General features: G+C 38.4%; 1 protein-coding gene across 3 annotated transcripts in view; it reads left to right on the top strand.

Annotated features, from left to right (window-relative positions):
- LOC114027120 (GTPase IMAP family member 8-like) overlaps positions 1 to 20,098 on the top strand; it is a 20,880-nt gene extending 782 nt beyond the window's left edge. The window contains exons 2-6 of one of the 3 annotated variants that reach the window (XM_027840975.1): positions 159 to 337; positions 5,717 to 5,815; positions 9,455 to 10,054; positions 15,679 to 16,326; positions 19,310 to 20,098. In XM_027840975.1, the coding sequence (XP_027696776.1) occupies positions 5,740 to 5,815; positions 9,455 to 10,054; positions 15,679 to 16,326; positions 19,310 to 19,905 (1,920 nt within the window). In that variant the 5' untranslated portion in view covers positions 159 to 337; positions 5,717 to 5,739 and the 3' untranslated portion in view covers positions 19,906 to 20,098. Of the gene's footprint in view, positions 1 to 158; positions 413 to 5,716; positions 5,816 to 9,454; positions 10,055 to 15,678; positions 16,327 to 19,309 lie in introns of those variants that run through there. The other 2 variants (XM_027840976.1, XM_027840977.1) reach the window with 2 other exon arrangements.
- Positions 20,099 to 21,765: the final 1,667 nt, after the last annotated feature.

Here is a 21,765-nt window from a genome sequence, read left to right on the forward strand (position 1 = left end):
TGTGTGTGTGTGTGTGTGTGTGTGTGTGTGTGTGTGTGTGTGTGTGTGTACCCGCATGCACACACAGGTATATGTAGAATATGTGACTGAGACTAAGAAAACTGAAGACCTTATAAGCTGCAAATATTAAAATGCAAACTTCTCTGAATTTTTTATAGACCTTTCTGAAGATCTCGGGGTTGCAGGGTATGGTAGGTAGGTAGGATTCTAAAGGATCACTGAGAAAGCCCTCCACCTGGTGTCTCCTTTGGCCACCATTCTGACCAGCTCACCAGATCACTTGTGACCAAGAGCTGAAGACTTGCTTCTTTCAACAGACAAGCTCCGTTCAGGCTCAGTATGTAACTCCAAGGCTAAACATTGACTGTGGGGCCAGCTTCCAGCACTGGATCTGCCTGGAAGCCTGCTCCAGGTGTCAGAAGGGGGTGGAATGGAGGAGATGGAGGGGATGGAGGGGTGTAAGGGGAGGAGGAGAGGGCCTTTTGTTTCTCCTTTGAATCTTGGGGGACCCTATAGAGCACACCCCAAAGAAAGAATGGAATTCACTGGCAGGCCGTAGGTCTTAAGGCCTAAGAGACAGAGTAATAGGGAATTGCAACATTTGAAGAAAAGTAGCAAGTAAAATTTAAAAGTTGTTTTGTTTGGAAATACATTGTAATGCCTCTTCCTACTTCTGCCAAGGTTCTCTCTAATCCTCTGCAAGTCAGTTAGCCATTTGTACTTCCCTTTTCAATGTGAAAATGGGAAAAATTGACCTTGGAGTCAGCAGGGCCTGTGTTCAAACCATCAGGCACTTACCAGCTCTGAGACCCTGGGCAAGTCATTTAGCCACGATTGTCTCAAAAAAAAAATGGGATAAAAATCATAGTTACCTTCACTACACACCTCACAAAAGAAATAAAGCAGAGAAGTTGTCTAGCCCACCCATTTCTTGGCCATCATGTACTGAGACTGCGACCTCTCCAGAGGGAAATAGGACATTTTCCCCAGGGTCCTTGGGTAACAGCTAATTTTTGAACTTTTCTTGGGTAATGGAGAGAAGAGGAAGCAAAAGTAGCATGAGTGGCTGCCAAATCCAGAGAGGGGCCTGGTTGTTTATGCATCTTCATAGTCTGTTCACAAAAGTTGTTTCACGTAGTCTTGGCTATATTCACCTCCATCCGTAACCAGGCTGGTATGCAAAGAGAAGCAGCTTTCCTGTGTATTCTCACACCTAAAAACTGTCCCTAACATCCTTCTATCTCGCATAAATCCTTCCTGCTGTTGTGTGTTTCCCTCTCCATCTTTATTTTAATTAACTGTATGACCTTGGGCAATTCATTTCTCTTCAGTAAAGGGGCTCAGGTTGCTTCTCAGCACATTGACAGGTTTGGACAAGAAGATCTCAAAGGTCCCTTCCAGCTGTAAAGTTTGTGATCCTAATATCCTGGATATTATTTCAGGGGAATTTAAATACAACCAAAAGAAACATGCTACCCTAGTGGAATGAGGTTAAGTTTTGGGCCCTGGAGCACCCATGTAAAAATTGCAGGAAGGAGCTCTTGCCCATCCTTGGATAACTGCAAAATAAAATGACATGGGGCTCTCCTTGCTGGTTAGGGTCACTTGAGTGTCATATCTATTAGAAGATGGAAATTCCAGGACGGTTTTGAACCAATCATTTTATTTATGTTATCGGAAGGTGGATCTATGGTAAAGAGTTATTGGGTTTTGCATTTGACCTACTACCCTAGTTTTGTTTTTAAAACCATCATGGAAAGTTTTAAGTTCTGCACTGAAAGCTCTAGTTCTTGAACTTAATTTTTCCTTTCTTATTTTATAAATTTTCTTTCTCTTTTGAACCATTCTGGGATTTTTTGCTCATGTTCTATGATCTCTGGGTGATCTATAGGATTCTGTCATTTGTCAGACAATTTCACAAAATCATAAACACAGAATGTGAGAGTTTCTGGGGACCTCTGCGGCCAGGGAGTCCAGTTGATACCTAAATGACTCACAGCTTGACAAGTGATCCTCCTTCCTCTGCTGAAAGATCTCCAAGGAGAGGCAGCTCCACTTCCTCCCAAGGGAGTGCATTCCACTCTTGGACAGCTCTCATTGTTAGGAATTTGTACTGACATCAAGCTCAGTTTGTCTTCTTGCAACTGCTTTTAGATCTTCACTCAGGCCAAACAGAACCAAACACATCCCTCTTATATACAGCAGCCTTGAAATATTTGATTATAGCTATGATATCTGTTGAAGAAAAATATTAATACTAATAGTGGATTCTGCAATTATGGCTCAAGTCTGTCAGGAGTCATTTTATTCAACATATCATTAAACTCTATCCAAGTTAACTGAGAGAGAGAGAGAGACAGAGAGAGAGTTCTCATGCCATCTGACATGGCTCTCTGCCTCAAGATAAGTTTTGATAAGATTTATAGGAGTCTTGAACAAAGAAAAGATATCTGAAAATACAGTCTGGGTTAATATTCCAGCGTTGTTGAGTAACTGAGTTGCCATCCTGTTCTCTCTAGGACCACTCCCCACACTCTAGGAGCTAAAACAAAGGGACTTCCTCAGTGCCATTGATATCTTCATCCTTTCTCCACTGAGAAGGATGTGTCCTTGTGCAAGGATCAGTGTAGGTGGCCAGGTAAAGAAGAGAGAGCTCTCTGCTGGGTAAATAACCAAATCACTTCAGTGGGAGGAAAAGCAGACATCCATCCCACACCACGCACCCTCTGAAACCTCTTACAATTACATGGTAGTTTTGTTGTCTTCCTAACTTCCCTGAACAACCATTCTGTCATGCTCAGGGACCTTCTACAGCTTCTCATAACTCTAAGCAAACTTCCAAATTCACTTGCTTTGTTCCTGCTGGGGCACCTATCTCCCTACCTCCTTCCAGCTACCCATAGCTTCCTGAGGCTCTGGGTCCACACCCTGAGGCTGAATCCCTGTGGTAAATGATAACCTCCCTGAACTCATTCCTCAAACCTACTCCCACTCTGCAATTCCCTTTTCATCCCAATAATTCTAACCCCTCTTTGCTATTATTCAAACCCTGTTGTCTGTCCCCTACTGACCACTTCCTTTTTCCCATCTCTTTCAATCCCTCTTTCTCTACCTCCTGTTCTACAGCTACTTAACCCTTCCCCTTCACACTCTGGATAGGTTAAAAAAAATAGATTTCATCTTCTATATTTTCCTTTCCTGGTCCCTCTATCCTGTACTCACTGGACCTGACTCCCATGTGGTGACACAGCTTCCTTAGCCACCCTTTCTAGCTCTCAATGCACTTTCACTCATAACTCCAGACCAAGTAGTCAGGAGTTCAAATACTCTTTGCTACCCCTTGCCACCTCCAGGTTCTCCCTCTACCACCATGACTCTAACCTCTTCCTTTGAGGTTCATTCAATCCACATTTATCATCCAATCAAGATTCTGGTGGCTGTTGTCTACCGATTTCTTGGATGCTCTCCTTTCTTTTTCCAAGACTTTAGTGACTATCTCACAGTCTTCTTACCCGTACTGGGCTTCTTACCTTCATACTAGAGGTTTTCAACCTATATCTTGATACTCCTAGTTCTTCAACTTGCTCAACTCAGCTCCACTTATTTTGCCATCACCTAGAAATGTACCACTTTCATGTTTATGAACTGAAATGCCCTTACTTGATCCCAATCTCTTGTCCTTCCATCTTTCCTTCTGCCTTACAACTCCAAATCTTGTTTTTCATCCTCACTGGAATCTTCAATTCCTCCATCCATCAGTTCTTTCCCAGACCATTGCTCCTGTCCTGGCTACACTCTCTTCCCTCCCCCAACTTGAGTCAGTTCAACTCAACACTGTCCTCTTCTCTTAAGTCTCTTTGTCCTATCATTGATTGTTCCCTGCCAAGCTTCAGCCTTAGATTACTCCTACAGTTTGCTCCTTCCACTCCTACTCACATGCAACTGAAAGAAAGTGGAGACAGTCTGATGTTTATCCTGATTTTTAGTCTCATATCTCCAATTGCTTATTGGACATCTTGAACTGGATGTCCCACTGACATTTTAAATTGAACACGTTCAGAACTGTATCATCTTTCCTTCTAACCCCTCCCCTCTTCCTAACTTCCCTGTTATTGCCAAAGATAATTTCCCACCTTCCCGGGCTTACAACCTTGGTATGACCTTTGGCCGTTCATTCTTTCTCATTCTTCATATACAATCTGTTGCCAAGTCCTGTTAATTTATCTTCAAAACATGTCTCATACTGGGGCAGCTAGGTGGCACAATGGATAAAGGCACTGTCCCTGAAGTCAGGAGGACCTGAGTTCAAATCCAGCCTCAGACTAAACACTTGACACTCGCTAGCTATGTGACCCTGGGCAAGTCACTTAACCCCAATTCCCTTAAAAAAAGAAACAACAAATTGTCTCTCATATATGTTCCTTCTTACCTTTTGACACTGCTGCCATCCTGGTTCTGGGTCTCATCGTCTCAAGCCTGGACTATTGTAATAACCTTCTGGTTGGTCTCCCTTCGTCAACTCTCTCCCTTTCTCCTGTTCATCCTCCATTTAACTGTCAAATTGGTCATCCTAAAATCCAGTTCTGACCATGCTGCCTCGCTATTTAATAAACTTCAGTGGCTCCCTCTTGCTTCCAGAATCAAATATAAAATCTGTTTGTTGTTCAAAGCTCTCTATAACCTGGCACTTTTCTACCTTTTCAGTCTTCTTATACTTTATTCCCTTCCAAATACCTTGTATCCATTTGCACTGGTCTTGTTGCTGTACCTATCACATGACACTCTTCTTCCTGACTAAACATTCTCACTGACTGTTCTCCATGTTTGGAAACATTTTTTTCCTCATCTCAACCTCCTAAGTTTACTTGGCTTTTCTCAAGCCTAAACTGAAATCCCACATTTTGTAAGAAGCCTTTCCCAGTCCTCCATAATTGTAGTTCCTTCCTTCTGTGAATAATTCCCTGTAATCATGTATGTATGTATATATATATATATATATGTATACATATATATATATGTTTGTACATAGTTACCCATAATCTCCCAGTTCTTGAGAGTAGAGAATATTGTTTTTATTTTGTGGCCTCTATGCATTTTGAGACCTTAGTACAGGGGCTCACCCATAGTAGGTGCTTAACAAATGCTTGTTGATTTGAAAAGTTAAGAGTTAAGTTATAAGCCTCAATCCATTTCCTTAAGAAACTCTTTCTTGTCCTCTACCTATCAACCCACTTCCCAGTGGGTTTTCCCTAGAATTATGGAAAGAGTTGTAGAGAAAAATATTATTTCTTAATATTTTTAGGGCAATTAAAAAGGAGATTTTTTTAAAAAAAAATATGTTTCTACAAATTCCTCTTGAGCCTTCTCTTCTCCAGACTAAACATCCCCATTTCCTTTAATTTTATGTACTCAAGCCCTTCACCTCCTCTGGACACTCTCAGGTTTAGCAATATCCTTCTTAATTAGTTGCAGGTAGAATTTAATGCAACACCAAAATGTATTTTTAATCTAGATACTATATTAGAAATGATCAGTTGGTTCCTTTTGAACTAATATGTTGCTAAATCTTTAATATTAAAACATATCAAAATGTTCCATAGTAATTAAAAGTTTTATGTTTAAGGGTTAAGAGACCTGGAAAACATAAAAAGGAGCCTTTGGTTTAAACAGAAAAAAAAAGTCTGTGAATTGCTTTGTCACTTCTATTTCATGATAGAATAGTCTGATGAAATTTTCTAAATGCTGAATTTTCCTCAGTTGCTTCAGCAAGCTACAGATATGGATCATCAAGAAGGACTCCATGACCAACAACTAGGTAAGGAAAGGATCTGTGGGGAAGGATTCTTTCCCCCACATCACAAACTATCTCTGTAATGGTGGTCTTGCAGTGTCTGCACTTGGGGGGGAAATTGTCCCTTTTAGTGACTATTCCTGAATTTCAAGTAAACTGGTAACAGGTGACAGTAGATAAATGTGTCACCACAGCCCAGTGGAAAGACTGCTAAATTTAAAGTCATGGAACCGAAGTTTGAATATAAGTTCTGTTAATTAAGTTACTGCCTAAACTAATTTCTCATGGCCTCAGTTTCTTTGACTGTATAATTAAAGGGCTGAACTTCCCCAGGTGATTACTCCTGCTTTGGCTATTACCTTCTCCATTCCCAACTGTGATGTTTTTGTTAACTCCATACCCTATTCTTTCTGTTAAGTTCTTTGCTTCCACTTGTCATAACCCAACTCTAGATTATTCCCACAATCTATCTCCTTTGCTTCTACTTCTATCTACTGAATAGAGTAAGTAGAAGTCATGCAGCTGTGTTGATTGGCTCCACTAAAAATTCATGTGATATCTTTCCTATTGGGACCTCCTTGCAGGGATTCAATCTTCTATTTTCCTCCAACTTACTTCCTATTCCTATTCAATCCCCAAAGAAGCTGTTCCAAACCTTCCATTCTCTCCCATACCACTCACTCACCTCACTCTCTCAGCTGGGGACTTTACCTCATACTTTTTTGAGAAAATGGAGGTCATTTGGGGCAGCTAGGTGGCACAGTGGATAGAGCACCAGCCCTGAAGTCAGGAGGACCTGAATTCAAATCCAGCCTCAGACCAAACACTTGACACACTTACTAGCTGTGTGACCTTGGGCAAGTCACTTAACCCCAATTGCCTTAAAAAAAAAGAAAATGGAGGTCATTCACTGGGAGTTCTTTTTCACATCTCACAACCCTTTTACATCACCTCCTACTATCATATTCATTAATCCTGTTTCTGATAAGGCCTTGGCCCTTTTCCTCACCAAAACCAACAACTTCTACATATATCTTTAATCCCATCACCTGCCATCTCCTCTAGCAGATTACACTATCACCTCCCTTTATCTCTGTAAGACTCAATTTCTCCCTATTTACTGGTTCCTTCTCTGCTACTTATAAATATGCATACATCTTTTACATCCTTAAAAATAGCTTATTAAATCTTCCCATCTCTTCAAGATACATCTAGAATTTCTACTCCTTTTCTCAAACTTCTTGAAAAATCTGCCTACACTTGCTGCCATCACTTCTTCTCCTCTCCCTTTTTTGTTAAAATGTTTGCAATCTGGCATTTGACCTCATTGCTCAGATGAAACTTCCCTTCCAGGTAGGGTTGTTGTGAGAATAAGAAGAGATGATATTTGTAAAGAATTTCATAAAACTTATAGTGTTATATAAATGCTAACTTATTACTGGCAGTAGTATATGTTAGTATTATTAGTATATATTAGTATAGTTGTACCTATATACACACACAAGTTACCTCCAATGGTTAGAATATAAGCTCATCTAGGACTGCTTCACTTTTGTCTTTTGTTACCCCAACACTAACATTAACATCCCCTTCCTCCAACATTAACAATAATCTCTTAATTGCCAAACTCAATGAGCTTTAATTAGTTCTCATTCTTTTTAACCTCTCTGCAGCATTTGACACTTTTGGCCACCCTCTTCTCCTGGATATTCTTTCCTCTCTGGGTTTTGGCAACACTTATTTCTCCTAGTTCTACTCCAACCTGTCTCAGCAGTCCTTCTCAGTCTCTTTGGCTAGATCATAATCCCTAACATGCCTCCTAAATGGGGGTAGAACCTAATACTCTGTCCTGGTCACTTCATTATTCAATGACCTCATCAGCTCCCATCATTTAAACTACCATCTCTATGCTGGTGACTCCTTGATCCATATATCCACCTGGAATCTCTCTTTTGAGTTCCAGCACCACATCACCCATTTCCCATTGGTCAGTTCAAAATGGATGACTCATAGGGATCTTAAAATCAGTAATACAATTAAAACAGAACTCATATTTTCCCAAAATCCATCCCCTCTTTCAAACTTTCTATTTCTGTCTTGGGCATCACTATTTTCCTCATCATTCAGGTACAAAATACAAAGTCGTCCTTGATTCTTTAACCTCACCAACTACAGATCTTCAATAAGTGGAAGAATCTTGTTGTTTTTCCTCCATGGGAATCCTTGTCCTTTCCACTCACAAGCCACCAGCTTAGATCAGGATCATAATAGCCTCCTGTGTTAGTCTCCTTGCTTCACCTCTCCCACTTCCCTCCATCTTCTGTGCAGCTGCCAAAGTGATTTTCCTAAAGCTCATCATCACCTCCCTTCTCCCATCCCTGCTCAATAAATTCCAGTGGCCCCCATAAGTTTTAGGATCAAATACAGCCTCCTCTTTGGGACATTTACATCACTTCACAACCTGGAACCAACTTAAATTTCTACCCTAATTAGACATTCCTGCAGTCCATAGATTCTAAAGTCCAATGAAACAAGTTCTCCCACTGTGCTGTTCCTCACACATGACGCTTTGTCTGTCTCTGGCTATCCTCTTTCTACTTCATCCTTACCACTGCCCCTTGGAAGTTTGTTTTTGTTTGTTTGTTTTGTTTTTGCAAACACCACCCTCAGCATGAGGCTTTTTCTAGTTCACCTCATTTCAAGTACCTTCTGGCTTTGGCAGTTAGGTGGTGCAATGGATAGAATACTGTACCTGAAGTCAGGAAAACCTGTGTTCAAAACTAGCCTCAGACATTTAGTAGGTGTGTAACACTGGGCAAGTCACTTAAAGTCTGTCTCTGTCAGTTTCCTCATCTAGAACATGGGGGAAATAATAGCACTATAACTCCCAAGGTTGTGACAATAAGATGAGATAATATTTGTAAAGCCTTTTGTAAAACTTAAAGTGTTATATAAATGCTAATTTATCATTGTCTTGGCTTTTATCATGATTCCAAGCTCACTCACCAAGTAACCCTGAATGTGTTTGTATGTGTTTGGTATATAGCTATATATGCGTATGTTCTCTCCTAGGTTAGAATATAAGCTCATCTGGGACTGTTTTGATCATGTCTTTGTCATCTCCCACACATAGCACAGTGAATGGCAGAGAGTGAGCATTTAGTAAATGATTATCAATTGGTTGATGGGATTAGATGGCTTGAAATCCCTTCCAACTCTAGATGTATAATCCTAGGATCTTGTGCTGCAGGTGAAGCTGAGATCACACTAATTGAGAACTACTGACTTAGACTTCTGCTTCACTGAGAAGATTGAAACTGCCCAACTTAAGCTCTCTTATCTCAGTCCTCAGAACTCACCATCATAAGTCACTCTTTTCTCCTCCCTTCTGGTCCCATGAAATATGGTATACTTATTCCTCACTAATTTTCTCTACCTGAGTTCTCTACACCACTTTCTCTATCTGATCCCTTATTGACATTTTCCCCTACCTCTAAGATTTTATTCCAACAATCTCTCTCTTTCATCCTTCCTCAGTTTTGACAATGCTGAAGTGAAGTCCTTTGGTCAGGTCCCAAGTCCTGCTTAATTCCTGATGAATATGGTTGCCATTTACTGTGAAAGGTAATTAATGAACAGGTCTGGTTTTCTTTTTTCCAACAGGGTCTGGGTACAGGAAAGAGCATGAGCAGGATAATGACATAGACGAACTGAGGATTCTGCTTGTAGGGAAACATGGTTCAGGAAAAAGTGCTGCAGGAAACAGAATCCTGGGCAAGCGTGTGTTTGAATCCAGATTCAGTGAGCAGCCAGTGACCCAAGAGTGCAAGACAGAGCAGCGAACCTGGAGACACAGAAAAGTTGTGCTCATTGACACTCCAGATATCTTTTCCCAAAGACATTCCCAGAAACAGCTGGACCATCTCTCCTCTGTGATCTCTCCAGGCCTGCATGCCCTCCTCCTAGTGACCCCACTGGGCTTCTACACAGAGGAAGATGAGACAGTGGTGGAAAACATCAAGAAGGTTTTTGGAGAGAAAGCTCTCAAGAGACATGTGATCATTCTGTTCACCCGGCAAGAAGACTTCACAGGAAGAGACCTGATGGTGTTCATAAAGAATGCAGATAAACGTCTTCAGAAACTCATTTGGGACTGTAGATTTCAGTACTATGCTTTCAATTACCGGGTCACTGGAAAGGAGGAACAACATCAAGTAAAAGGGCTCTTGGAGGAGATCGACAAAATGGTAGAAAGGAATGGAGGTCAGCATTTTATCTTTAGGAAGTCTGTTATTAGAGCTAGCAGGAAAATAAAATGCAGAAACTCTAAAGAATGTAGTCTGAGGAGAGAGGGAGAAGTGGAAAAAATGTATACATTAGCAGGAAATGACCCCAAATCAAGCCTCTTTTGATTTTTCTAACTTTTTACCAATCTCTTCTCTGTCATCATCCCTTTACAATCTGTCTCCTTTCATTATTTTCTGTCTCCTATTATTTTCTAGTCATTTTATTTGGGTCAATCTCATTTCCCCAACTACATTGTGATAGAAATCTGTGAATAAGAGAAACTGAGGCATAAAGTTCCAAGCATAATCAGTTTTCTAGGAAAGCTAGCAATTGCCAATAAATGAGGTTAGTGACTTCTCAGCAGTCCAGATTTGGGGTGTGCAAAGATTATTTTATAGTCATAAAAGAAGAATTAGACAAGTGCAAGATCCTCAAGAAATTTGTTCTGATTGTATTTTCTTTGGCTGGGATATGACAAAAGACCTATATTTAGACTAGGTACATCCTGGATGATTCTGAGGTTATGAGAAAGAATCTGTTGTTGAATTTGGAGGGGAGTTGGAATCATAATAGAAATCTGTTCACTGTCTGGCTTCAGAGAAGCTCAGCTCTGTAAAAAATGAGAAACTATGTAATCTACTACAGTGAACACACACATGCACACACACATACATCTTTCTTATACTAACAGCTGTCTTATAAAACCTAAATTGAATCAACAGGATAATCAATACCACCTTCACTCAGGATTTTTCATTATTTCTTTCACTCCTTGAGGACAAGGATCATTGTCTCTACTCATCTCAATGTCCCTCAATAGCTAGCACTCTGTCTCTCATACAGAACTATAGCTTAAGTGTCAGAAGAGAACATAGATCTCCATCTACTATGCTAAGTCCCTCATTTTACAGGTGAGGAAAATGAGGCCCAAAGTGAGTAAATTGTTCTGAGTCATGAAACTAGAACATGACAAAGTCAAGATTTGCACTCAGGTCCTCAGATTCCATATTCAGGATTCTTTGCATCTGCCCATACTGTCTTTAATAATAGTTTTCAATAAATTCTGACTGGCTGATTCTTTGGGATCTAAGTCCCATTGCTACCCGTCCCTCTAAGTTCTCCCATTTCTCTTTCATCCGTTTTCTTTTCCTGCTTTCCCATCTCTTTGTAGGTTGTTTAGAGCTTCTGGCTCTGGGAGAGGGGTGAGAAGAAAGAGGCAGAAGGGCTTTAAGGAGGCCCTGACTCCAACAACCTTTGGCCAAGAATCATTAGCTAGACATAGTCTTGGACCCTAGGTGTTCTTCAGAAACAGGATAAAGACTATTCCCAACAGGGAGGTCAGTACTTTTACTTTCAAGAAGTCTGTCTTTGGGATGGATTTTTAAAATTTTCAGAGATTCTAGAGAAGGGAGAAAACCCCACAGGGAATAAGGTATGGTGAGAAAGTATGTACACTCTAGCACAGAGGATTTTAACCTTTTTTATTCCATGGACCTTTTTGATAATCTTATGGAACCTATTGACTCCTTCACTTAATTGTGATTTTAATGTATATAATAAAACACACAGGACTAGCAAGAAAACCAATTAGATTGAAAAATAGCTTTCAAAATATTTTTAAATGTCCACAAATCCTAGGTTAACATCTCCTGTTCTAGAGAGATATGGTCAGGTCTTCCCTTTCATCAATATTTCTCAGTATCCCAAATCTTATTTCTCTCTTCTATAACTAAATTGAATGACATCTTTTCCCTTCTCTGGGATTTGCTTTTCTCATCATTCACATGCAAAAATTGGACTAGATGATTTCTGGGGTCTCATCTACCTCTAGTAGTTCATAGAGAGTATGATTTATTGATCCATCCACATTGTATATTTTACTGACCTCAGTTTAGCTTGTGACCAGTTAAGCTCTACCCTTCATAATCTCTGCTATTGCTGCACACTTGTTCTAGAGCAGGCCTAATTCCTTCTAAGTGACTCTTAAGTCTCTAGGCAACTTTTAAAATAATATATTGTACACTTATCACATACACAATGCAATGGTGGTATTATAAGAGAACAATGGAAATGTAAAGCATAATTCCAGGTCTAAAGGTCCATGTTGGGAGAGAAAAAAATATACCCAGATGAAGAAAATAGTATGCAGGAGAAGAGAAAGTTTCTATAACAGGAAACCTAAATTAGGAGTCCATAGAAAGGAACCATCACTCTTGGTTTAATGGATAGGGCAGGCTTCATGGAGAAGCTGACTTAAAAGTATCATTAGGCCTCAAGTGGCAGGTAGGATTTGGGCAGAGGGGAGAGAATTTAGGAGGGAAATCTATTCAGGCTCAGGGGGACCACATAAACAGAGGAAGGAGAAAGTATAACTTTTTCAGGAGACCTATAGGAGAGTTCTCTGACTGGAGCAGAAGGATAATATTTATGAGGTAGCTATATTGGACATAAATTATTAAGTGACTTGACTTTGGACTTTATCAGACAAACAAAAGAGTCATTTTCATTTCTAGGGCAGACTGGGTGAAAGCATTGTTTGAGAAAGAAATGTTTGGATTTTTTTCATGATCTGAGTTTGAGCATAATATAGCCAGGATGGGGACCAGTAGTAACAACAACCACAACAATAGTGATAATAACAACATTAATAATTTGCATTCAAAAGTGATGAAAATGGTAATCACTGATTGCCTTTAGGATAGCTTCAAAGTGGTATTCTAGGGGCAGCTAGGTGGCACAATGGATAGAACTCTGGCCTTGGAGTCAGGAAGACCTGAGTTCAAATCTGGCCTCAGACACTTGAAGCTTACTAGCTGTGTGACCTTGGGCAAGTCACTTAACTTTGATTACCTCACCAAAAAGAAAAAAACAAAAAAAAAAACAAAGTGGTCTTCTAAATATTCTACAGCAGAAGTCTATCTTAAAGGGAGATTTCGTGGATAAGAACTAGGGCAATCGTAAGAGAAAACACAGAAGAATGCAGCACAGAAAATTCTTCACCTCTAAGTTCCAAAGCTCAAATAATTCAAATTTTCTTTGTCATTTACAGTGATAGTTTGCATTCATCATGATGACTTGAAGTGACCTAGAGATTATGAATCATCAAAGAATTTAATTATGTTCAACATATTTCCATCTGAAGTACTTCTTAGTGTATTTTAATTTTAGAAAGTTGAGAATTCTTTGATAAGACACACTTGTATAATCCCTATCATGTTTTCAAAGAAAACAATGAATACTGTACTCTGTGTTATAGGCACATTTCTACCAGAAACAATTTCTATTCATTTAACACTGATCTAAATCCAAACATTTCTAGCTTAGAAAAAGAAAAGTTCAAACTGACATAGTTCCTTCTTCTCTCTCCCATCCTAAATCCCTTGGATATCACTCTACTCCAAGATTATTGGAGGTAACAATTATAGGAATGTTGAACATGGAGAATGTCACAAAATGACAAATCATTGTTTTGACCTTAGCATTCTGCTTCATCTAATGGAACAAGAGTGATTTGATCTTTTGGAACTACCCTGGAGAACACTCCTCAATCCCAACTGCCAGACTCTTAGTCTTTGCCTTTTCTACACATATTTTTAAAGGGAAAATTCTGGAAAGCATTTAGAACTATGGGAAATATTACTCCTTAATATTCTTAATTGAACTAAAGCAGAAGTTTTTAATCTGCTTCCACAAGGTAAACTGGGTTACCAGCTTACTCTGTATATCATTGTTCCATCTCTTCTTTCACAATAACATCATTAATAGATTATAACCAAACACCATCACAAAGGTGTCAACCATATTGTTATAGAATTTGCCGTACAGCTCTTTAGTTACTTGTCCAGGATGCCAATCATCCTTATGGAATTTACTAACCATGTAATGCTTCTTCCTCTGACTACATTAGATTTGTTAGTCAATAAGCAGTGCCCGGGCACTGTGCTAAGTACTAGAGATACAAAAAGAGGCAGAACACATCCCATACCTTCAAGGAGTTAACCCAGTGATAGCTCACATTAGGTGAGGTGTAAGAGAAATGAAAGATTCCCCCTCTGCTGTCTCTGTCTCTGTCTCTCTGTCTCTGTCTCTCTCTCTCCCTCTCTCTGTCCCCCCTACATACATACACACACACACATACAACACAAACATATACGGGATGGTGTGTAGGCAAATATTTAACAACTATCTCTTTAAAACTTTAATTTGCATTATTAACCTTTTCTCCATCATTTTCTTAAGTCTAGACAATCAACAAAACAACTGAAGCCCTGATGTATAGTATTTGCTGATTTCAGAGGTGTTAATGCCCACATTGAAAATATTTAAAACATATTTTTATTGATTTCTTCTGTTTTTATACCACATTGGTTATTCCCAATATCACTCCTCCTCTCATTCTGACAATGCTATCACATATAACAAATAGTATTTTTTAAAGAGGAAAAAATCATCACAAGTAATTGATAGATTCAAAAAGTGCAAGAAAAAATATGCAATGTTTAACATTTGTGGACCCCTCCACCCCATGAAGGGGTAGTTTGGGGGTGTGTTCTCATATTTCTTCATTCAAGTCATGCTTGATCTTAATAATTTTTTATGCATTTACCTTTGATTTCTTTCATATGTGGTAGTTCTTTTATTTGCATTGTTGCAGCCATTATGCACACTGTTTTCTTGGTTCTGCTTACTTCACTTTACATTAGTTCACACAGATCTTTTCATTCTTCTCTGTACTGATCACAATACTATTTCTTATATGACAATAATATTCTATTACATTTATGTACCACAATGTGTTTATCTATTCCCCAATTGATGGACATCTCTTCTATTTCCAATTCTTTGCTCTCATAAAAAGTGCTGCTGTAAATGTTTTGGTACACTTGGGGCCTTTCTTCTTATTGATAGCTTCCTTGGGGTATAAGGCAAGTAATGGGTTCAAAGAATTTGAGCATTTCAGTCGCTTTGTATAATTCCAGATAACTTTCTGAAATTGTTGGATCCTTTCACACTTCCATCAACAATGTATTATTCACACTGAAATTTTAACAACTGCACCAGTTTGATTCAAAATGGCTCTAGCACACCCTGGAATGTATGTATGTAAAATACATACATATATGTATGAGTTCATATATATGATTCACATGTACATATATCAACATAAAAAATAAATGCATGTATGGTATATAAATGGACTCACACATATATAGAAAGAGAAATAATTTCTCTCTCCCTCCCTCTCCTCCTCCCCCCTCTGTGTGTGTGTGTGTGTGTGTGTGTCTATCTTTCTCTCTCCATTCCCCAACACACAGACCAAATCTCAGTTAAATTCCAAAAAGCTTCAATAGGTTACATGATTTTCTTTAAAAATAAAATTGCTGTACTAAAGTCAATACAAAAAGAAAATCTCTTATGACAATTTTGGGATCCTTTCTGACTCTGTAATTGTAGGATTCAAATACTCCCATAGCCTCTGTTTTGACCATGATAAAGTGAGGCCCCTTGGTCAGATCCTAAGTCCTGCCTAAGTAATGACAAACTTGGTTGCCATTTGTGGGAAAAGGCTCTTAATTAACATGTCTGTTTTATCCCAACAGGGATTGAGCACATGATAGAGCCCAAGCACATGATACAGCCCAAGCAGGACAAAGAGATGGATGAATTGAGGATTCTTCTTGTGGGGAAACATGGTTCAGGGAAAAGTGCTGCGGGAAACAGCATCCTGGGCAGGCGTGTGTTTGAGTCCAGACTCAGTAAGCAACCAGTAACCCAAGTGTGTAGCAAAGAAGAGCGGATTTGGAGACAAAAAAAAGTTGTGCTCATTGACACTCCAGATATCTTTTCCCAAATGGACTCCCAGAAAGAGCTTCACCATCTTGCCTCTCTATGCTACCCAGGCCTGCATGCCCTCCTCCTAGTGACCCTTCTGGGCTCCTACACAGAAGAAGATGAGACAGTGGTGAGGAACCTCAAGAAGGTTTTCAGAGAGGAAGCTCTCAGGAACCATGTGATCATTCTATTCACCCGAAAAGAAGATTTGGCGGGAAGGGACCTGATGGAGTTCATAAAGACCATGGATAAACCTCTTCAGAACCTCATTTGGGGATGTGGATTTCAGTACTATGCTTTCAGTTACCAAGTCACAGAAGAGGAAGAACAACTCCAAGTGAATAGGCTTCTGGAGAAGATCAACAAAATGAAGTGTGACAATGGAGACCAACTTTGTATCTTTGCTACTAGACCTGGTAGGAAAATAAAGTGTGGAAACTCTAAAGAAAGGGGGCTGAGGGAAGAAAGAGGAATAGAAAGAATGAACACATTGGAAAGAAATCTTTCCAAATGAAGCCTTTATTTTTCTTCTCACTTTTCACCAATCTCTTCTCTGCCATCAGCCTCCTATAGCCTGTCTCCTACAGTTTAACATTTCATTACATCTTGCCTCTATTGTTTTCTAATTATTTTATGTAGGTCAATCTCATTTCTTTTTTTTAATTTTCAATTTATGGAATAAAACAAATATTTCCATAACATAGTACAATAAATAAGATGATTGTACATGAAACTGCAATCTACTATGCACAACTTGCTACTGCTTTTAAATATACAATAAAATTGTCATTAAATTTCTTTTTTTCTCTTACCTCTCCATCCCCAACCTAGAGATAGCTATCTTCAGACACAAATGAGTGTGTATACGTATATGTATGTATGCATGAATATATGTATGTAAAAGTATTCCATACACATTTCTATTTATTAATTCCTTCTCTAGATCCAGATGGCATCTTTCTTCCTATGTACTTTGTAATAAATTTGGGCATTTATGATAGTCAAAATAACTTTTCAATGAGTTTTTTCTTCAGTGAATTTTTGTGCCTCTTTTTCCATTTGGCCAATTTTAATTTTTAAGACATTCTTCTCCTCATTGGCCTTTTGTGCCTCTTTTACAATTTAGCCCAGTCTGTTTTCTAAAGTGTTATTCTCTTCAGTAATTTTTTTGTGTCTCCTTTACCAAATTGTTGGCTCATTTTTTCATGATTTTATTGCATCACTCTCATTATCTTTTCCCAATTTTTCCTCTACCTCTGATTTTCAAAATCCTTTTTGAGCTCTTTCATGATCTGAGCTGAATTCATATTTTTCTTGGAGGCTTTGGATGTAGGACCTTTGACTTTGTTATCTTCTTCTGAGTGTGTGTCTTGATCTTCCTTATCACCATGGTAACTTTCTATGGTCAGATTTTTTTGTTGTTGTTTTCTCACTTTCCCAGCCTATTTCTTGACTTTTAACTCTTTATTAAAATAGTTCATTCAGTAATTTATTAAAGTTGATCAGCTCTTTTCAGATATATTTCTGGGAACCTGTAAGTGTTCTGAGGGGTTTTAGGGAGAACTCAGTTGAGTACCTTCTTTTTCTCCACCATCTTGGCTCCACCCCCTTGATGCTATTCATTCTTACTAACCATGTAATTCTGCCTCTCCTGATAACATTGGGCCAGTCAGTCAGTCAATAAACATTTATTAAGTGTCTACTATGGCCAGGCACTGTGCTAAGCACTGGGGGGGGGAAAGATGCAAAAGACATTCCCTACCTTTAAGGAGTTAAAAATCCAATGATAGCTCACATTCAGTAAGGTGTAAGAGAGATAAGAGATTCTTGATGTGTCTCTGTGTGTGTCTCTCTCTTTATGTCTCTCTCCCCCCACACACACACATACACATAAACACACACACACATACATATACACAAGCAGTTCTATGCTGGCAAATACTTAACAATTCTTTCTCTGTGAATGAAGCATTTTAAAAGTTTAATCTGTGTTATTAACATTTTCTCCATCATTTCTCAAGTCTGGACAATCAAAACAATAAAGCTCTGATTCATAGCATTTGCCAGTTTCAGAGTTATAAATACATTGAACATTTTTCAAATTAATTTTTATTTACACTTTCTGTTTTTACTCCATCATAGTTATGCCTAATATCCTTTCCTCTCTTCCTCCCAATGAACTTTCCCATTTAATAAATATTTTAATATTTGCTATATAACAATATTTTCCTATAACAAATATTTCTCATGTAATGAAGTTTTTAAAGAGGAAGAAAATCATCACAAGTGATTGATACATTCAAAAAGTACAGGAAAACATGTAAAATGTTTTGTGGACTCCCCCCCACCTCCATGAAGGGGTAGTTTGGGAGTTTCTTTTCATGTCTCTTTATTCAAGTCATGCTTGATCTTAATAATTTTATTGCATTCACCTTTGATTTTTTTTCCTGTGCAGATGTTCTTTCTATTTACATTTTTGAAGTCATTATGCACATTGTTTTCTTGGTTCTACTTACTTCATTCTGCATTAGTTCATACAGATCTTTTCTTTCTTCTCTGTGTTCATCACATACATTATATTTTACATGACAATAATGTTCCATTACATTTATGTTCCTCAATTTGTTTAGCCATTCCCCATCAATGGGCATCTCTTCTGTTTCTAATGCTTTCTGACCATAAAAAGCGCTTCTATAAATGTTTTGGTGTATATGGGGACTTTCTTCTTACTAATAGGTTTCTTGGGGTATAAGGCAAGTAATAGAGTCTCTGATCTGATGGGTATGGATATTTTAGTCACTTTATTTGCATAATTCCAGAAATGGTTGGACTCTTCCATATCTCTAGCAATAATGTATTATTTACACTAAAAATTTAACAATTAGATCTGTTTGATTCAAACTGGCATTAGTATACCACAGAATATGTAGGTACACATAAATAACTATATGCATGTGAGTCCATATATATGCACCCAAATATGTGTGTATATGAACATAGAAAAATAAATGTGTATATATCTATATATACACATATACATGTATGTGGACTCACACATATATAGAAACAGAAACAATTTCTCTCTCTGTCACTCTTTGTCTCTCTCTCACACACAGACACACACTTATGAGGTGGTTTGGTAGGAAGGAGGTGAAGATCAACACAATTGGTATTGCTCTGAAAGTCTTTGAAGCATCAAGGAGAACACTGGAAATGGAAATAAAATGGGTGCCATTCTAGAACAAGATGACTAAGGATTGCCTTTCTTTTTCTTTGTATCCTCAGTGCTTAGCACAATGTCTGATGCATAATAGAGGCTTAACTAATTTTTATTGACTGACAGACAGTAGCATTCCATGCTAGGTCATAGTTGTGAATCTTTCATTTTTCTTCCCCTAGATACACTGAACCTCATCATAGTAGGAAAGTGTGCAGCTGAGAAGAGCTCAACAGGGAACACCATTCTTGGAAGGAAGGAATTTCTAGACCATGTTCAAAGAGAGCCAGTCATCAAAACCTGTAGAAAACATGTTAAGGACCTGGAAAGTACTATTGTGGTTGTTGATACCCCATCATTTTACCTTCCATTAGAGAGTGAAGAAGATCTCTATAAACAAGGAAGAGAGATCATTCGCATCCTTAATTTGCTTGAAGGACCCAAAGTTTTTATTCTGGTGATTCAGATGGGACAATTCACTCAAGAAGATGAGAAGACCATTGAAGTATTAGAAGCCATATTTGGAACAGAGGTCACCAAGTCCATGATTGTGCTTTTCACTAGAAAGGATGATCTAGAACCTTATACAATGGAAGATTACATCAAGAATTTCACTAATGAACCTCTTAAAAAGTGGATTGAACAATGTGGATACAGATTATGCGCTTTTAACAACAAAGAAAGTGGCCTGGCCCAGGAAAAGCAGGTAAATGAACTTTTGGAAATGGCTGATGAACTGGTCCAGTATCATGGAGGCCAAGGCTTTGCATTCAATTAACCTTGAAGCTTATGTCAAAAGAATCAAAATCACCAAAAGAGGCAGTGGAATATACTGTCATAGAAGTAAAATTTGTAATAATTTCACTTATTTTCCAGCTGCTGGAGTACCTGGGAATCCATTTAAAAAATAATATTGGTCTTTACATAGCACCTTAGGGTTTGCAAAGCTCTTTACATATGTTAACTCATATGGTCTTCACAACAACTCTGGGAGGTAGATGCTGTTATTATCATTACCATTTTACTGTTGAAGAAACTGAGACATAGAAGGGTGCTCACCTATCTTTACCTTACCTTATTTTACTTGCTAAGATCATACAGCTAGTAAGTGTCTGAAGGAGGATCGCACACAGGCCTTCCTGATTCCTATGCTCTATCTGCTGTGCCACCCTTCCCTACATACAGTGAGGATATTCTTTGGGACAGTCAGTTAGAAAACTCTATTTATCCTGAGAGTATAGAATTAAAACTTGTACTACACTTACGATGTTTCAGTTGATAAGTAAAAATGAAGACTGAGTAGGTAGTCAGTCTGGATATGATATCCAGCAGATTGTAATTCAAGGCTCAGCTCAGTCATTACCTCCTGTCAACCCTTTCTGAGTCCCCTTGGACTTAGCAGTCTTTTTCTCCTCAAATTATCTTGTATTTTACTCATTTGTCTATATGGTATACTTGCTTGAGTAGAATGTAATCTGCCTTAGGGTAGAGGCTATTTCATCTTTGTCTTTGTTTTAAGGACTGAGACCTCATTGGCCAGCCCCTTCATTCTTCCTCTATTATCTCATTTATTCCTTCTCTAACAGTGATCACCCTGGCCTCACTGATTGAAGGCCAAGTATATTACATTTCACCTATTTCTCAGGGGACTTTTAAGGTAACTTCCCTATAGTACCTTTAAGGGGATTTGGGAGTATCTAGGCTCTCTACCATTGACTCCAGGCTCCACTGAAGGTGTTCCCTCAATTTTAGGGGTCCCTGCATTACTGTTCAATTTAACCACTTACCAGTCAGTTTAGCTTTGACAAAGGAATATTTACTTCAAAATTTATGGCATGGATTATGTTTGGTTGAAGGAGATAATCTTTTGAAGAGCCAAGAAAGGAATAGAAGAATGAATTTACATTGCTTCATAGAAATGTTTTGAAGAGCTGAAACTCAAGCTAAAACTCCTTAAAGCCAAAGACCCATTTTTCTCTGACCTAAAGAACATACTTCACGACCATTCATGGCATATTGGGAAAACTTCTGACTCTAAAGTCTGAGTACTTGGTATTCACTATCCTGCTCCTTATATTTACTATCTGTATGACTTTTGGCAAGTCATTTAGTCCCCCTGGGCCTCAATTTCTTCATTTCCAAAATAACGGGGTTGGAGTAGATGGTCTCTGAGGTCCCTTCTGGCTCTAAATCTATGATCTAAATCCTTGGAGCTGGTGAAGCTAATTATAGCTAGGAAACAGTTTAGATTACTTTGATTATTTTGCTTTTCATTCACCTATGAATTTATTTAAATTTCACTATTTTGACTTATATACCTTAAACTGTTGGGAAGATCTCTGTTTCCAAAATTGTGTCAATCCAAGTGAAAGAGATTTTTTTGGTAACATTCTAGTTCCCATATATAACAAATTTTTGTATTGTAAGCAGAAATTTTTTAAAAAGGTGATCATTACAGATTGGTAATTACGTATATACATATAATACATATACATGTATAAATAGATTGGTCATTACATTCAGTTAATCAGTGTCCTAGAAACAAAGGGAACTAGAAAAGTGAAACAACTCTAATGTGCATCCAAGATGGGATCTTTTTGTTCAAAAATGGAGCTTGTCAGCCATCTTTGGTGGCGAA

Source organism: Vombatus ursinus, unplaced genomic scaffold, assembly GCF_900497805.2.
Source record: "Vombatus ursinus unplaced genomic scaffold, bare-nosed wombat genome assembly UNPS02014852.1, whole genome shotgun sequence".
Taxonomy (NCBI): domain Eukaryota; kingdom Metazoa; phylum Chordata; class Mammalia; order Diprotodontia; family Vombatidae; genus Vombatus; species Vombatus ursinus.